The sequence below is a fragment of the Xiphias gladius genome, chromosome 24 (assembly GCF_016859285.1).
Source record: "Xiphias gladius isolate SHS-SW01 ecotype Sanya breed wild chromosome 24, ASM1685928v1, whole genome shotgun sequence".
NCBI lineage: Eukaryota > Metazoa > Chordata > Actinopteri > Istiophoriformes > Xiphiidae > Xiphias > Xiphias gladius.
Window position 1 is genome coordinate 524,461 of NC_053423.1, and position 18,574 is coordinate 543,034.

At 38.8% G+C, this 18,574-nt stretch overlaps 1 protein-coding gene across 6 annotated transcripts in view; it reads left to right on the forward strand.

Annotated features, from left to right (window-relative positions):
• The window catches only part of arhgef1a (Rho guanine nucleotide exchange factor (GEF) 1a), an 88,026-nt gene extending 69,986 nt beyond the window's left edge, over positions 1–18,040 (forward strand). For 4 of the 6 annotated variants that reach the window (XM_040121083.1, XM_040121084.1, XM_040121089.1 and 1 more), the window contains 7 exons: positions 2,379–2,465; positions 2,949–3,025; positions 4,281–4,316; positions 4,403–4,453; positions 9,375–9,701; positions 10,213–10,393; positions 13,355–18,040. In XM_040121083.1, coding sequence (XP_039977017.1) covers positions 2,379–2,465; positions 2,949–3,025; positions 4,281–4,316; positions 4,403–4,453; positions 9,375–9,701; positions 10,213–10,393; positions 13,355–13,383 — 788 coding nt within the window. In that variant the 3' untranslated portion in view covers positions 13,384–18,040. The remainder of the gene's footprint in view (positions 1–2,378; positions 2,466–2,948; positions 3,026–4,280; positions 4,317–4,402; positions 4,454–9,374; positions 9,702–10,212; positions 10,394–13,354) is intronic. The other 2 variants (XM_040121087.1, XM_040121085.1) reach the window with 2 other exon arrangements.
• Positions 18,041–18,574: the final 534 nt, after the last annotated feature.

The window sequence follows — 18,574 nt, forward strand, 5'->3', positions numbered from 1 at the left end:
CTGTTAAACTTCACAACTCTACATTTTGTTAAATTGTTTAGGTTGAACTTGGGTAGCTTACAATGAGAATATATAGCATGTTTTCACAATCCAAACATGAATGACAATATTGCAAGTTTAAAAATTGGGAAGCTGAGGAGAAAGTCAGCCTGCAGTTTCTATTGCAGTGAATGAGAGCTTGACATCATCAGTCTATCAATTAAGTTTTAAACCTCAATTATGAAACCTTAATTGAGTTACATGTTTACATTTTCAGAGAGAGGAGGCTTGTGGCTACACCTTGATGTCTATTATGTACTTACTGAGATAAATCTGTGCGCTCAAGAGCAGTTTAGGATTTTTTTTCTGGTCTTCAAAAACCACTGTTCCACAATCTAGGTTCACACTGATGAAATCTCCAAAAAGCTGTAGGACCATTCACTTTGGTGGTAAAAAATATCCAAAACTAAACATTTGTACCAGATGTACATTACACCGTTGAGATATCAAAGTCCTGAGAGTATTCTAAAGCTTTAATGAAGTCTGTGTCTATACGTATGTCAGACCAGTAAGCCTTTAAACTTGAGTAGGTTCAAAGAAAGTGAATCTGTACTCCCATAGGATCCCTGCTGGCTGCTGTACTGCTGCTACAACTTGTTTGCAGCTGCACCATCAATAACTGTCCGCGTGGTGGTGCTATTGCGACAATTTTTGACCATGTAAAACATTTCACCATGGACCAGCAGTCTACCAAGTTTCAATTCTGTAGCCTTTACAGTTTGAGATACTAGTTATTTTATGCACTCATTAAAAAATAATAACCCATTCATTATAAACGGTATCAACAAGCAGTTAATAAGCTAATATAGCCTTGTCATGCTTGACATTTTAAAAGTAGAACCATGTTTCTAGCCATTACTATGTGGGAGTTGTACTGATTTGTATTAAGCAAATGTAGTTTTCTTTACCATAGCACCCCCTAAGAGCAAAACCGCATGAAACTCTGTACACTTCAGTCAAGTTTGATTGCAATTGGAGGAAGCATTTAAGAGTTATAGCAGGTCAACTTGATCTGACCACACCCACGAAAGTTCCTTTAGGTAATCATGGAAAAAAACAATACATTATATCTCAAATCAAACATACTGGCAGTATTTTGGAGTCGTCCAAACATGGTATGTACAACGTTTGGTGAAGCTTGGACAAAAGATGTAGGACAGGGAGTCAAAAATATGTCAAGCAAAAAATTGAAAATGGCGGGAAAAAAATGTATGACACAAATAGGTGTGACCTATATCAATCTCTTCCACAACAGCCACTGAATCCTTACACACCAGAATTTTTCTTCTGTGCCTTATAGTTGCCAAGATATTCGCCAAAACATTTCGTGATATTTGTTAGCTCATTTTTCACCACACAGTGGTGCTATCAATACCATTTGTGAGTATGTAAAGCACTGAAGTATGGGAATGTTGTGTCAGCTTTAACCGAGTTTTAGTCTTGTAGCCTTTAAAGTTTTTGAGATATCCATCATGTTTCATCAAGTTTTGCTCATTCCTCATAGAAAAACATTTTTAAAAGTTCATTAAAATATTTTTATGAAATAAACCGTAACAAATCGGCACCAATCATAATAGCAGCTATCTCCTAAACATGTTTAACATTTTAACTTTGGAACCTTGTTTCTAGCTGCAGGACTAGTAGTGCGCCAAAAAATGTAAGGAAGCAGAATAATAAGATATAAACAGCGAAGATATCTATAGTGTGGTTAAGTGACAAGTCAAACAGACTTGTGTAGTTGGGACTAGATAATCCAATCCATACTAAAAACAAGTCAGACTAGATTTTGAATCTAAATTTAAGATATCTCCTTAAGAAATGTACATTTTGCATTGATTATATTGGTGGATGTAGGATTTACTATTATCATATGAGACAAACATAGCATGGAATCCTCAGCATAAAAACGACTATTGGTATTTTGGTCAAACTCTTACCATAAAACTTTTTTTAAAGGTCATATGTAACTGTCCTGGACAAATGTTGTCCTGCCAATAAGGGCACCAGATTTCACATGGTTTGCCTTAGAGACCAATGGAAACAGTCTGCTTTGTTGTTGAAGTTGGAGCACTGGTTGCATATGTACTTGCAGTACCCAGGTTAATGCTGATTGTTTTAAATAAGATGAGCTGTGAAAGACACTGCATATTGTGTATTTTTCACCTACCATAGACCTATCACAGAATTTTAAAGCATTTGAAATCATCAATTGATTTGTTTTTGTTTTTTTGATTGAGTTACTGACAAAACACTGAATTGTTGCATCAGTAATATCATCTGAATAACAACCCATACAAATTAAACGCAGGTTAGGTAAAAAGGTGTGTGTGTTTCCGCAGTGGACAGGTTGAGCGAGCTCCTCCTGGGATCCAGTGTGGACACCCCTCTTCTGTGTATTCACAACCACATGGAGGTGGTAGAAACCAGTGAGTCACTGAATATTCAATCTCTCATACGAAAAGTAAGAATAAGATTTCATTGGACTCATTATTGGTGTCCAGTAACACAACAGTATTACAAACAACACCCATTTAAAAGAACATACTAGATACATAAAACAAACACCATTAAATTCTCATTAGCAAAATAACATTTTTCCACACATAAAATCAGTGTCAGCTATAACATGCAAAATTAACTCAGGTTTCACTCCAAAATGACAAATAAAGAGTTTAACCAGCTTGATGACCACATTTGTTAATATGTGAGCCCTGGGCAAATTTGAAGGGAGTGGATGTGGCATGTGGACATGGTGCTGATACAGCTGAGGTTTCAGTATATTATGGATGAAATTCCAGCTAAATGCACACTGTAAAATAGCTGACCCAAAGAGTGGAGCTAATGTAATGTCACACTGAACTTAACGTTCAAATTCAAGTTTAATGACAAAACTATTCTTTTGTTACCAGGACTCGTGCTGAGTAACTGCTGTGTTTGTCATCAGGATCTGTTGGTCAATGGAGCCCATGATTTCTGTGCTGCAAAGGTGAGCTGGGGGACAAGATGAATGGCTCTATCATATCTGGGGTTGAACGCTTTTAATTATCAGCATCCTCTTACCAGCTTTGATACATCCAACTTGTTATTTGGGTGCATCAGACGATCTTAATAGCACTGACCAGAGACTCTGGTTACAGAGAATGTAACCATTGTGGCATATTATTCTGGTGGTTTTAGGCATGGAAGCATTGTTGTTGGATGTTTAATTGTAATATAAGAGAAATCCTCTGCACTTGATGCATAGCTTTTTGTTTACAAATGTTGCATTTTCATTTGTTTGCTAATATAAAGAAATTCTTTGCTATACAGTTGCAAGGCTGAATTGCCCACTGGGTAAAGTGGCTGCCAGACTACCAGGTCCCAGGTTTACTGCATGTCAATTGGTTTTGCTAATTTGATTAATTGCAAATATGTTTGGGGATTTCTAATTTATAAACACAAAAAAATACAATATCACCAGAGCAGGTCCTACATTAGTAACTAATTTGTGGAGGAGTTCTGTGTAAAAAACTAGTTCCAAGATCTTAATCATTGCTGTTTATATTATGCTCATATCATAGATATTCCAAAATGAAGGATTTAATCAAGTTACCACAAACTAATTGAGATGAGACTGAGACTAATTAAGCTGTCATGCATAGTCTGCTGTATGTACTAGACTTAATGGGAATGTTGAAGCAACTTGGTACATTCATATTGCACTGAATCAGAAGATGGGGTGGGGGTCAATAGGTGGCGCAACAACAAATTTTTCGTCTGGCGTAGCCTAAAATGATAATCAAGCCATTGACAGGACTGTACACTTCTATTCTAGAAGACAAAGTATAAGCTGAAAGTTGATAGTTATATTACTGTTATGATGACATCTTTGAGGTCAGACATTGCAAAGCCAGATGTACAGTAACATAAAAAAGGCATCCTTGTTTGCAGATGATTCCCATGAAAAGGGATCTCAATTCCCAGTTTTCTTTTGGTAAAATATAAAACACTCTACTTCATTAAGAAAGAAAAAGGATTCTTCCTAATCCCACCCTGTATCTAACAGCCCAAATTCATCCATTCAATGAATTTTTTAAAGCCAGTTATCCAGTGCACATATTGGGGGGTTTGTAGTGCATAGATGCCCAGATAACTTTAGAAATGTGAACTGATGTACTAATGTACTATTAATACCTCATGATTGTATTATGTTAAATGTATCGACAATGTCATGTTACTCCCTTCTTTTTTACCCTCTAAAGGACTGCATGAGGAGTCAAGATAAGCCACCATCCACGGTAAGTAGGGGGGTAAAGTTTAAATGGGTGCGTGTGTGACAGACAGAGATCAGTAATACAGTAAGTATGCTGCCTGTGTTTAACAGGAGATCTGTCAGAGGCTGGTGAACCTCAGTGTTTATCTCCATGCACTCCAGGTGAGTAGGTTTCTCTATATCTTAACACACTTGAGTTATACGACAGCATATAGCACACTACAGTATGCTACAAAGCAGTTTAGTATATTGGACGGTTTATGTTGTTTGGAGTGTTATGAAAAATGCGTTAAGGTAAAGTGTAGACTTTCAGCTTATAAGGATTTTTTCTGAAAAGCAATGTAGTGCAGATGTTCTTTGGTGGGTCAGTAAAACATTTTCCTTAGACTAAGGGTTATCATTATATTATTATTATTAGTAGTAGTAGTAGTATTAATAATAATAATAATAATAATAATAATAATCTATTCACACATATATATGAACTAGTTTTAAACACAATGTGCTTGTCAATCAGTCAGTCATCACATGTACACCAACAAGACAAAACATTATGACCACACAGATGAAGTGAAAAATGTTGATTGTCTTATAACAACAGCGCATATCAAAGTCTGTGACATACAGTATTAGATGGGAAGTGAACAGTCAGTTCTCCTAATCATTGAATTGAATGTTGGAGAAGTGGGCACGTGTAAAGACCTGAGTGACAAGGGCCAAATCGTTATGGCCAGCTTGTGGGGAAGCTACTGGTCAGTAGTGGTGAAGACTAGGGCTGTACCTGAAATGGAACAAAAAGAGTACAAGAACAGCAAAGAGAAGAGAAGAGAAGAGAAGATGTGTAATAATTGTCCCCGAGGGGAAATTTGACCTGGGCAACAGTGCTACACAAAGCTGTAGTCAACTTGAATATATTATGTAGCCAACAAAAAAGTACAGTACTACACCAAAGACAAAATAATAAATGAATACAACAAAATAAAAGAGATATGCTAGATATTACATATTCCCTGTGAAACAAAAGATACATATAAATACATCTACAATTTAAAAATGAGGATTGAAATCATAAAACCATGAACATAATTCATAATTCATAGAACTAGACGCAACAATGAGGTGAGGTCAGATAGACAATAGTACCCTCAATACCCTAAAGACAAGTTATGCTGTATTGAACTTATTTTTTTCAGGAATCCCCCAGACCCATAATGTAGAGAAATAGCTGCACAACATGTGAGGTTTGTGCTGGTTGTTTTTTGAGTAGTGTTATAGAACATGGGAGGAAGAAAAAGAAGTTAGTTTAAAGTGGTTGTCTTTACATTTGCTGACACTGTAACATCTTTCCTGAAGGTAATAATTCATATTCAGAATATAGACTGTGTTAGGGGTCCTTCAGAGTTCTGCGTGCATGTCTGACAACAGTTCTCTTATATATACTGTACAATGTGAAGGGACAGATATTCTTTCCAACCAATAACTTTCATTGATGTGTTTACCATGTCAATTCTAGATTTTAACTGGAATGTAAGGCTGCTGTACCATGATGCCATAACATATCTAATGGTCTACCCGAATACTTATTAGAGCACACCTGCTCAATTTCACAGTCTCAACCTTTTATTTTCCAGTGAGCTAAAGCTCCTTAGTAATATGTGGCTTATTATTGGGGAAGTATAAAATGCCTTTTGTAGTAGCTGAATTGTCCACACAAAAGTTAGTATAATCCATTGCCTCATCAAATTCCAAGTTATGAAAAGTGCTCTACTCAGTACTAAGGAAACAACCTCTCAATGTTTCCACACTTGTCCACTGCAGCACACTCCTGTGCTGGGGTTTGCTTGACTCGCAGATCTTTATGTGTGCATGAGATAAGAGTCGAGTTAACTGAGCTGGAGAGAGCAGGAAGAGCCTTAGCTTCGTAGGCACTTTTAATGTTAACAAAGAATTTATCCGAAACCCTTGTGGTTCCACATTTAATGAAAGAAGTGCTATCGTAAGTCTACAGTGATTAAATAAGCAAGAATGTCAGGATTGCTGGTTCAAACACAGACACAAAGGCAGCCTGGATGATGCAGTGAAGTTGCTTTTAATATAAGAAAACAGGCTTACATGTAGACGGGTGGCGAAAACTGAAGTTCAGTCAGACAAGCAAAACTCAGGAAATCCAAACTCATTCAGGCAGCAAAACACAAGGAAAAAACTCAGGAGAACACACAGGAAACTTAACAGAGCACAAGGGAACTGAACAGACAATGAACAAAGGAAAGGAACTGGTATTTATAGTCCAAGCTTGATTATTCAATGAAGTGCAGGGGGAGAGAGACCAGGAGACTGCAGGGTCTATGACAAGTGTGAACAGGTGTGTGAGTGGGTGGAGCAGTCAGAAAAATGGAAGTTCTGTGGAGAGGAGGGGAGGAAAAAGGCCTGGGAACAGTGAAAAAAGGCTGGAGACAGGGGAGAGGGGCAGATCATGACAGAGAATGAAGATGGGGGCCCCAGGAGTGCGCTGGAGTTGGGTGTGAGCGCATTCTGCTGGACGATTTTTAGCTCTTATTGCACTTCAGCTTGGAGGAATATGCGCAGCACGAATGAAAATCTTCCCAAACTCTCTAGAGAGGTAAGGTGATATCATGGAGCGACAGACCAATTTTGAGTCAGGGTCGCATGCAGTTTTTTGAATCATGTATGGCTCCTCCTTTTAGTTACACAGTGACCCCATGTTTCTCTAGAATTATGGTTGGCAGCAGAGGTTTATTACCCCTTCTGCGCAGCTGTTGTCTAACACCTTCTCTCCTGGCCCCCTTATGCTGATGTTGTCTTTCAGAAGGCTTCTCACTGATGACTGCTGGTAGATCCTCCAGCAGTATGTCCCCCTTGTGCCAGAGAGCTAGCAGGGCCTCTCTGGAATACAAAAGATAAAAGAATAACGGACAGAGGTGGCACCATGGCTCAGCTGACTGAGAACAGGCAACCTCTCATTGTCCACAGTCCCTCCGTGTGGCCAGCAGCTATTAGTATCTAACTAGCTTGCTAGTTCCCAATTGAATTCTCAGGTGTGTACCTTGATTAACCCTGGTGAAGAACAGGTTACCTCTCTCAACTCAATAAATTGATTAGTCAGTGACTTAGTACAAGACCTGGGACAAACTCGGTACATAACAATTTAACACCTAACATAACACAAGTTGGGAGTTGTAGCAGTTACAAGTTCTAGAGCCCAGGTCACCGGCTGAGCATCGCCACTATTGAGGGCCATCATTCGGGAAGATGAGTTAATGTGTTTTGTGTCGACTAACTGGACTTTTTTTTTTTTTTCCTGTTTCACAGTACACTGACTGATGTAGGCGCAACAATGTGGCAGGCTGTAAACTTTACAAAGTTTTGTCTTAAAAAGACCAAACCACAAAACTGTGGTGGAAGTAGAGACTGGTGATGGAACTAGAAAGCAGGGCAGCACAATGCCAGACAGCACAGGGCAAGGCAACGTGACTCTTTTCTGTTGACTGCTCTGATATCTCAGTTCCAGTGTCCGGCTGACAGTGCTGTCAGTAGCCCCACAAGAAGGACACTCCACAGTGCATAGGATTTAATAACTGAACTTTCACTTTCTCTGACTGTACGGAAATCTGATATTTTCACATCCTAGTTGATGAACAAAGATATTCAAAGGTTAGTGTACAAAGAGTCGTGTACAGGAATATGTTGCAGGGCAGCTGGAGTGGAGTGAATGATATACTGTACTTGTCCTGTTTTTAGATACGATGTAATGAAGGCTAAACATTGGTAATAATGTTGAGTATCTATGAATATGAAAAATATAGATAAGAAAAGGCATGAGCCAGACATCCACAAACACCAACTCTGAGTCAAGTCTGAAAATCCAGACTCAGGGACAGTCCAAGGATGGGCAGACCAAGGAGAAAGGTTGTTTGGGAATGTCCTGGAAGTTGCGAGGCGGACCCATCACAGATCAGACTTGTTCCAGAGTCTGATCTGTGAGGGGTCCGCCTCGCATCTTCCAGGACTTAAAGGATCTGCTGCTAATGTCTTGATGCCAGATAACAAAGGGACCTTCAGAGGTCTTGTAGAGTCCATGTCTCTGTGGGGTTGAGCTGGTTTTGTGACACGCGAAGGATCAACAGTATATTTGGCAGGGGTGGCCATTATGTTTTGGCTAATCAGTGTATATACTTCACAAGTATTTAGTATTATTCTGGCATTACTCTATTATTTTCTCACAGTAAACAATTCCTACGAAAAGACTGCGTTAATCCATATCGCACAACTTTGTGACTTCCCTACCAAGACTGTGGCCCCAAGTTCATTAGTTCCTTCTAAAGACATACATTTTTAAAACAGCTCACAGAAATTTCAGTGTTTAAAAACACTTGTTTCTGTTCATTTTATTTAAAACAGCTGATCATTGTAGTTTTTGACAAAAATTAATCAAAGAGGAGGAAATAGTACCTTTTTTTTTTTTTTTTTTTTTTTTTAAGTGTCGTATTAATTCACATATGGTGCTGTAGTGAGTATTTGGGTCCTTGGGTCCTTGGGTGACATGGTCACGAAGGAACATGTCACCCAAGCTATATCAGACTTTAATAGACACACAATACTTGTTAATAGGAAAGATTAATTGTTGGTTCGGGTCTGCTCATGGGATTTCTTGACAATAAGAAACATACAGAATATTGGCAGTTGTATCACACACTCAAGAGTAACACACTCAAAAATGTTTTTGAAGGATGAAACAAACCGAATCCATTCATTTTGAAAGGCTTGAGCGTTCAAGAAAAAAATGTCTTAAGACATCCTCAGAGGGTAAGTCTGTGCAATCCCTCTGTCAGGTTCTGTAGCGTGACTCATCACCCAGTCAACTGGAAAATCCAGTCAACTGGAAAATCCTATAAATGTAAATCTTTATGTGGATGTTGTCCTTGACATTGGACTCTCCATTTCCTGCAAAAAAACAAAATGAAAAGAAAAACCCTGACCACTGAAAAGAAGAGCCACACTTTTCAGTGTGTCAATTTTCAGCCTGAAAAATCTTTGAAACTGGATTCTCTATCGTGACCTGCAGGGTGCTGTCATCAAACAAGACTCCATCTTGGAGCTTCCGCCACAGCCACAGGGCACCATGGTGCCAACTGCAGGAGGAGTATGGCGCCCTCTTTGGCGAGATGGTGGAAATCGGGAGGCCAATGTGGGGTCAACTATTGGGGAGTTGGCTCTTTTGCAGAGACAACACAGCCTGCTTCAGGAGGAGCTGCTGAGGCTGCGGGATGCCGAGAGCCGGTTCAAGGACAGTGAGAGGGCCCGGGCCAAGCTGGAGAGGCAGGTCCGACACATGAAGGTCTGCAGTGGAGCTTCACCCTCCTCCCAGCAGCTGGGAGAGCAGGCTTCTCAAGTAAGAACAATTTTATTGCATTTGCACAGAGTTAGGGGACCAACAAGGGACAGATTTTTAAAAATGTTCAAAATCAAGAGGCTGAGTCATCCAAACCTTGAGTCCCTGGTATCAGTCATGTTCCAAAAAGACTGGAACCTACTCTGTCCAATTGCAACTCACTAGCATCCTTTTATTAAACAAGCCCCGTCTGGTAAACACCAATGTCTATCAAACCCCACACACCCATTTTGTATCCAGACTTTTTGTTAAAAACTGGGAGAGAGCTCTGGTGATGTCATAGTGATGTAATCAGGATCCTTATTCTGTCAGACAAATTCCAGAACTAAACAAGACCTTCTACAACCATGAAGAGTAAACTGATTTTTAATATGTAAAATAGGCAGAGTTCTCCTTTTTAATTGGGCATTTTTCTGAGGAATGATAAACATCATTCATCAGCAGATTTACAGTACAGTACATAGCGCCCACTGGGTTTCTACAGGCTCATTCCTCTTTCTTGCTGTTGTAGCCTGCATCTGTGCAACCAGGAAGCAATGTCATAACTGGAGCTGACACCCCACAGGCCTTGCAGGAGCCTGTCCATCAATCAGATGGTCTACAGGATGGCAGTGATTTGGAGGCAGACATGACGTCAGATGATGATGATGATGATGATGATGATGATGGGACAGCATCTGGAAGCTCCAAAGGTAGGACTATAGACAAGACTCACAGTGACTGTGAATATGAAATGCATCGTTTTGGTATCATGTACTGTAATGGTTTCTCTGCGGCAAGCTATACTGGAATACAATCAAGTTCGGCAAACAAGTGTCCCAGTGTCCCACGGCACGTTATGTGAGTCCCCTATAAACCTAAAATTTCAAATTTCACTCTAGCTTACTGTTAAAATTTTGTAACTCAATACATTTCAGAATCCAGTCAAGCTGGGAAAAAAACTGAGGACTTGGTAAGGCTTTTGGGCACTGTGCTCTGTGTAACACTTATCAGTTCAATTTTCCATTATAAAAAAATTAGTAATAGAAAATTTAATTCATTATCTTAAATTGTATTATTCATTTGTCAGATCAATGTTTAATTAAGATTTGAGAATGTTTGTTTTTTTTAATTTTCTATCTATGGACTGTTGGATAGAAAAACGGAGAAATGAAAATTAGAAAATTGCAGTGCTTTTATTCCGCCTGAGAGGGCAGGATCTATGCACCCAACTCAACTTGCATCTGATCGGGTGGCGAGGCTGCTCATCTTGCCCATCCTCACAGCTGCGTTCAAACATTACACCTGGTCTCCTGGAAATCATGGTCAAGTAAATAGACCACTAATGTAGGCGAGTTACACCAGTTTTTTTTTTCTTACTGTAAGTGCTATGTGAAGGCAACTGGATTTGCTTGAAGTTCTTGAAGATGTTTCACCTCTCATCCGAAAGTCTGCTTCAGTTCTAACTGATGGGGGAGTTACAGGTGAATATGCTCTGGTGAGATCAGCAACAAAAGTGAGTCATTGAGATCACATTAGTCGTTAACCCTCCCGGTCATCATGTGACTCATTAGATTATATGGGTCAAGGTATGGATGGGTGCTAACAATTTGAGGGTCGTTTGGGTGACAAGTGAATTGTTGACCCACCCTGCCATCAAGTGAGTGGTCACATGAGTCCTGGTGTGGATGGGTGTTCAGCTGTCTGGGGAGTGAGCTTAGAACTGCATTGTAGGTTGCTGACAGGTGGTGTCTCAGACCACCTCCTCTGTTTAGTGAGGGTTGTTCCAGATTGACAAAAATGGCTTCTTTCACTCCTCTTTCAAACCATCGGTCTCCTCTGGCCAAAATGTGTACATCACTGTCCTGAAAAGAGTGTCCTTTGTCCTTAAGATGCAGATGGACTGCTGAGTCCTGACCTGAGGAGCTGGCTCTCCTGTGTTGTGCCATGCGCTTATGTAGTGGTTGTTTAGTTTTCCCCAATGTACAGGTCATATGTGGATGACACCCGGGTCAAAATCAAAACCCATAAAGTAGAATTCTTCACCGAACACATCAATGCAGTGGACAGCAAGATCAAGTTCATTTGTGAGAATGTCAGTGAAAGTGGCCTAGCCTTTCTGGATTGTGTGGTGCACATTGAGAATGACAGAAGCCTCAACATTGAAGTATACTGGAAAACCACACACAGATCAATACCTACTGTTTGACTCTCACCACCCACTGGAGCACAAACTAGGGGTCATCAGAACCCTACACCATCAGGCACAGAATGTTCCCACAAGGTCAGAGGGGAAAGAGAAGGAAGTACTACACATCAAGGAAGCAATTAGAACTTGTGGTTATCTCAATTGGGCCTACGTCAAAACCACTCAAAACAGGCAGAACAGACAAAGAAGAAAACTGCAATAAACGAAACAACATTGTCATTCCCTACGCTGCTGGATTATCTGAAAAATTCAGGAGGATCTTCCACAAACATAACATCAGAATAACACCAGAATGCGTATTCAGACATTACACTTATATGTTAAACTGATTATGATGATCTTGTTTTGCTTCTCACCTTGCTGCAGTGATATACATGGCTGTATAAGTGCACTGTGACATCACTGTTGGGAGTGGTTACAGGTGTAAGAGAGCACACTTCTGGCTGTTAGTACATTAAATTCTTCAACAACAGTCTCAAATTACTGGGGCAATAGCAAGCACAGACAAATATAGACTCTGAGTGGCAGTGGAATTACCTGAAGTCCGACAACTCGCATAGTAAATTAAGCACAAAGTACATTTCCATAACACATACAGTATTTCATCAGTGCAACGACAGTCATGTCATACTTACCACCACTGCTGCTTTCAGCTTCTTTTATGAATGCAATTTTTTAATTAACATTTTATTTACAGTTTAATTAAAGTTACCAGCTGTGCTGTTTTGCCAAACAAATCTTAGTAAATCAAATCAAGCACTTCCTGAAGATGTATCACATTACTATAAGGCTGACAAACAGGAACAGGATGAATTATGCCCTAGAAGCCTCTGGAAGGCTGTTAATGTGAAAAATACAATAATAATAATAATAATAATAATAATAATTGTATTTAGAGAAACTGACAGCAGCAGAGTGGTATGTACGACTTAACCGTGTTGTTGTACTGATGTACTCAGTGCTGTGGCAATGTACAACAGGTAAACATGGCAAAAGTATTGGGTTTGCATTGAAAGCAAATTAAAGCCAGGAACAGATCAGAAAACAGCCAGGCTTCTTAAAATGCATACCTATAAAGTAATTTTAAACATAACTGTAATATAGTTATGAATAAAAGCCTGGTTCTCTCTGCAGTAAAGGTAAATAAAGGGCCTGGCCATTATTTGAGAGTTTACAGTAAGTTACTCTTCAGAAGGTGATTTGGGTTTTTTTTTTTTTTTTTTTTTTTAAACGTTGCTGGCAAGTACCAATGGTGACTCAACACATTTTCATTTATTAGTTCCAGAAAACTCACAACAATTACAAAAGCAAAGCTACAGTGTGTAAGCACTGAACTTTTCAAGTGATATTATTTGGTTGTAACTTGAAATTTGTCAAATTATAGAATCAAGACATCACCGAAATTCAATTTTCTTGTCACTTTAGTGAAGCAAAGGACTAAATTGTGATTTGCGTTCTTTTTCAGATCTTCAAGATATTCCAGAGGAGATCTGATCCTCGGCATTTTTCACAGTGCTAATGAGCTCATATCTATAATAGATTTTAATATAACCAGATTGACTCCAACAATGTCTCTTTTCTGCAGGTCGTAGTATTTAATTAGCTGCTTTGCTTTGAGTGGATGTCTTGTGATAGTGAGTTGTTTTATTTTTCAGATATGCTTTGGATTGTTTGGATTTCCATGATTTAATTCCATCATTTGACTGAAGGGGTGTGGAAAATTGATGAATATTGGTAATATATATGTAACTCTATTAGATCTTAGGATTTGGCAAAATGACCATTAGGACTGATGATGAGGGCTCATATTGTTTTCAACACAAGTATTTGTAATGTTCAGTTATTTTACACTGTGCAAATGAAATATGCATTTTTATCAAATTCATGTAAGATAAAAATCAGGAACTTTAGTAGTACAGTGGAAACCATTTATAGTGATCACGTCTGTTCAGGTCAAACTGATCACTTTAAAAGGACAATTATTATAACTGGATTTTTTTTCTTTTTCTTTATTTCTCATGCAGATTACCATCTCATTAACATTTGAATATTTATTACATGAATATAAAGTAATGAAATGCACAGATTTGCTATTTACTGATTTAAAGATAAAATAACATAGACTGCGCCTTGGTCCTCTTCTGCTCCAGGCCTAGTCTGAATGGTCAGAATGAACGCATTACACTCCACTCATATAACTTACCTGCAGCTACGAGAGATCGGGGACGGCAATTACGCAATGTAAAAGTCCCAAAAGGCAAGCAGAGTAGGAACCTGAGGGCAATATAATTCCCTGAGACATAGCAGTGTGAGTAGAGGAAGATATCACATGGCGTGCTACTGTGCACAGCAAGCACACTTACACACACACAAACACATACACATTCACACACAGTGAATATATGTTGGGAGAGCAGGCAGTCGTTTACACACTGTGGCAGTCCAAAAACTTTGTGTGAACAAGTTAGAAGAGAGCCTAAGCATATGGTAGCTTGCAGTAGTAGGCTACAACAGTTTTAATTTTCTTTCTCCATATCTTGTCATGTTTGAAAAGACCCAATACGAACACTGAAGCGGACTACTTGATTACTATAAGCAAATTATTTAAACAGCATTTGTATAGGAATTATTCTGTCCCAAGAACCATGATCTTTATAAGCAGTTTCCACTGTAATTTACTTTATATATTGAAAATTACAATATTAATACAAAAATATGGGTGAAAAGTGGATTTAAAATGGGATTTGCACCTCCATAGTTTATAAAGTATACAACAGAATGGACTACAGTCCTGTGTAATATAAGTAAAATGTTAAATAATTCAAAATTGCACCATTTTACAATAGTATTATTTTTAAGTTGAAGGGTTGAGTTTACAGTTCACCTGTGATCACTGCTACAAAAGTAATTACACCATTGATTACCAGTTATGAGTAAATTGTATGAACAAGGTTATAAAATAAAAAAAAAGTGTACACTGCTTCCTCAGTTTTTGTCTAATGCAATATGGCTCCACATGGTAAGGAATTGCCTGAACAAATAATCTAGATTATGAGACTTCATAAAGATGGGAGAAGGTACAAGAACATCAATAGACTACTGAACATACACTGATCAGCCATAATGTTAAAACCGCTAATAACACTGATTATCTCATTATCTTTTAAAGTTGATTTATTGGAAGCAGGAAAAATGGGCAAGCATAAGGATCTGAGCGACTTTGACAAGGTCCAAATTGTAATGGCTAGACGACTGGGTCAGAGCGTCTCAAGAGGTCTTGGGGGCGTGGGGTGTTCCCAGTATGCAGTGATTTGTACCTACTGGCGACAGGGTCATGGGCACACCCGGGGAACGAAGGCTAACCCATCTGGTCTGATACCACAGAAGAGCTAATGTAGCAGGCATTGCTGAAAAAAGTTAATGCTGACTATGACAGGTGTCAGAACACATAAGTGCATCTCAGCTTGCTGCTTACAGGGCTGTGTTGCTGCAGACCGGTCGGATTGCCCATGCTGGCCCCAGTCCACCAAAGAAAGCACTTACCATGGGCATGTAAGCATCAGATCTGGACCATCTGATGAATCAAGTTTTTTTCACATCATGTGGACGGCCAGATCCCTGTGTGTCATTTAGCTGGGGAAGAAAGGGCAGCAGGATGCACTATGGGAAGAAGGCGAGCTGGCAGAGGGAGTGTGATTCTCTGGGCAATGTACTGCTGGTAAACTGTGAGTCCTGGCATTTATGTGGATGTTACTTTGACACGTACCACCTAGCTAAACATTGTTGCAAACCAAGTACAGCCCTTCATAGCAACGGTATTCCATGATGGCATTGGCTTTTTTCAGCAGGATAAAGCACCACACTGCTAAAATTGTTCAGGAATGGTTTGAGGAACATGACAAAGAGTTCAAAGTGTTGAGTTGGCTTCAAATTACCCAGATCTCAATCCAATCAAGCATCAACAGGATGTCCTAGAAAAACAAGTCAGATCCATTGACGCCCCAACTCACAACTTACAGGACTTAAAGCATCTAATGCTAAGAATTTGTTGCCTGAAACCCAGTTACAGCGGTGGTTAGAAGGTATAGAAAGAGCCATATTACCAATGTCAGAAGGCACAGTGGCTGTCCTCAAAAAATGATGCCACACACAATTCACTATTTACACAGCCTTGCTTTGAAAAACAGAAAGGTAAGTGGCTATGACCTGGTACAAGGATTATCTGTGGAAATAGGTGTTTCAGTGATTGATCAGACAGTGAAAAGGACCTTGCATGAAGTCAACCTCTACAGACAGCATCCAAAAGGAAAACTACTGCTCCCAAAATGGCACACAATTGCAAGATTAAACTTTGCCAAAGACCATGAAAATAAACCTGATGAATGTTAGAAACACATTCTCTGGTCAGATGAAACCAAAATAGAGTGGATCAGATGGCGTACAGCATGTTTCGCATGGACCTGGCAGGACTGCCACGGTGCCAACCCTGAAACATGGAGTTGGGGGTGTGCTGATATGGGGCTGCATGGTTGCAAAAGGTGTAAGGGAGACAACATTTATAGATGGCACTATTAATACAAGTTTGTATACCCAAGTATTGAGCGAAAAAATGATTTCCAGTCTTAAAAAGCTTGGCAGTAGAGGAGTTTTCCAACATGACAATGATCCCAAACACACTGCAAAATGATAGACAAACATAGTTTGTACGAGAAGGGAAAGAAACAGTGGTCACAGACTTTGTTGTCCCATCGTCTAACTCAGATTCCCCATTAAAAGGTTTTGCAACAAAGGTCCCGTCCCAATAAACACACTTACTATATTTGTAAATAGCTTAAATAACTGCTAACAGTGTTCACATGCAGAATGTTAATGAGTTGAGGACATCCTCTGGCTGGCACAAATACATGGCTCCCTTGAGTTCAGATTCTTTGTTGCTCTTGTTTATTTTCAATATAATGAACAATAAGTAAGGTCCACCATGCAGCATTAGATCAGTCCACAGTAAGAGATTACCCTAAATAACGTATATTCAGCAGCTTGGAGGAGAAATACAGCTAATTAAAAAAATAAATACAGTGATCTAGAAGCACGTACGTCTACTGTACTAAAAGAGATATAACATTATTTTGGAAGATTTCTGTCTGATAACAAATTTAGGGAATGCACTTCTCAAAAATATTGATAAAAGGATCTTTAATGTTTATGTTGACAATCTCAAAAATGTGATATTATTCTTATCGGTTGCATAAAAAAACAGATTTTTTTTATGTCAGGTGATAATCATCTGCAGAAGTTACGCCATAATTCAGTATTTGGACATGAATAATAAAATTCATGTTGGGTCCTGCATTTCACAAAGTTCAACTTCTTTATGTCTGTTTATAATTATTGGTTGTAAAACCAGCTTATAGGTGCATGACTGCCTGTGTGGGATGTGGGAAACACATGCCTACCACTTAGAGGCATGTGAATGCTCACTTAAGTGCTCAGGACCATTAGTGTGGGTACTGAAGGTAATTTCGTAAAGAAATAGTCAATCAGTAGTCAGTTTGGTTTTGGTATTTGCATGTTTTCAACCTCAACTAATAATCTATCTGTGTGTATATATATGTGTGTGTGTATATATATATATATATATATGTATGTATGTATATCCTGTGATACTAATTTTCCATCAATCACCAAGAAGGTGGTGGCAAACTTAAACTTTTTTCCAAATCTATGTAATCCCTATCTTCAGGATATAGCTTTACAGTGTATTGTGTATGGTGGAATGTAGTGGAAAGTGGTTTTGAAAACCTTTTTGAGTTATTCAGATATTTGTGTGGCTGCAAAAAGATTGTGAACTTTCCACTGTAGTTTTCATATTAGAATGTCCCAACTGTACATGTACTTTTCTGATATGAATGTATTTTAGGCTACAATGTCATTGGCATCTCTGGAATCTGATAAAAACTTTGGCTAGCTAAAAAGGCAAATTTATGATGGCGATTAATGTTCAAAGCCAAGATAATAATGAGATTTATGAGATGCTTTAAGCAATATAAGGTAGATGTATTATGTACTCAGCAGATACAGTATTTGTCAGTGACAGTGTAAAGCCTAACCTAAAACAAGGACTGTACTTACTTTTGCACACCCTTTTGTCATTCATGTGGATTTTATTACTACATGAAAAATAAAAATTATCATTAAGAATGCATTGTGTATTGTATTGTGTTGATGTGCAAATTCAAAGAATTTAATTCTTAGTTGAAGAGATGAGTGACAGAAGACTGAGGACATTTCATTGATATTTTATTAACCAACTATATTTAGAGATGACTGATACATACATATATTCTCTGGCAATACACTTCACAGTGACTTTGCCTTAATGCAGTGGTTCCCAAACCAGGCGGGTTGGGAGTTATGAAAGAGGGAGCGTGATGAGACTAAATATAAATGTTGCATGGTTCTGCACTGCTAGCAAAGCATGGACAAGTTTGTGAAAGGACTGCCAGGTAAACGTACAGCAGATGATGAATCTACACCAAACGTAACAACTACCACAACAAAGACATGAAAATATGACGAGCCCTAAGCTCCATCAGTACGACAGCGTGTAAAGAAGAGAGACCACAGTGTGTTGTGTGTCTCAAAATATTAGCTTCTGACTGTATGAACCCGACCAAGTTGAAGACTT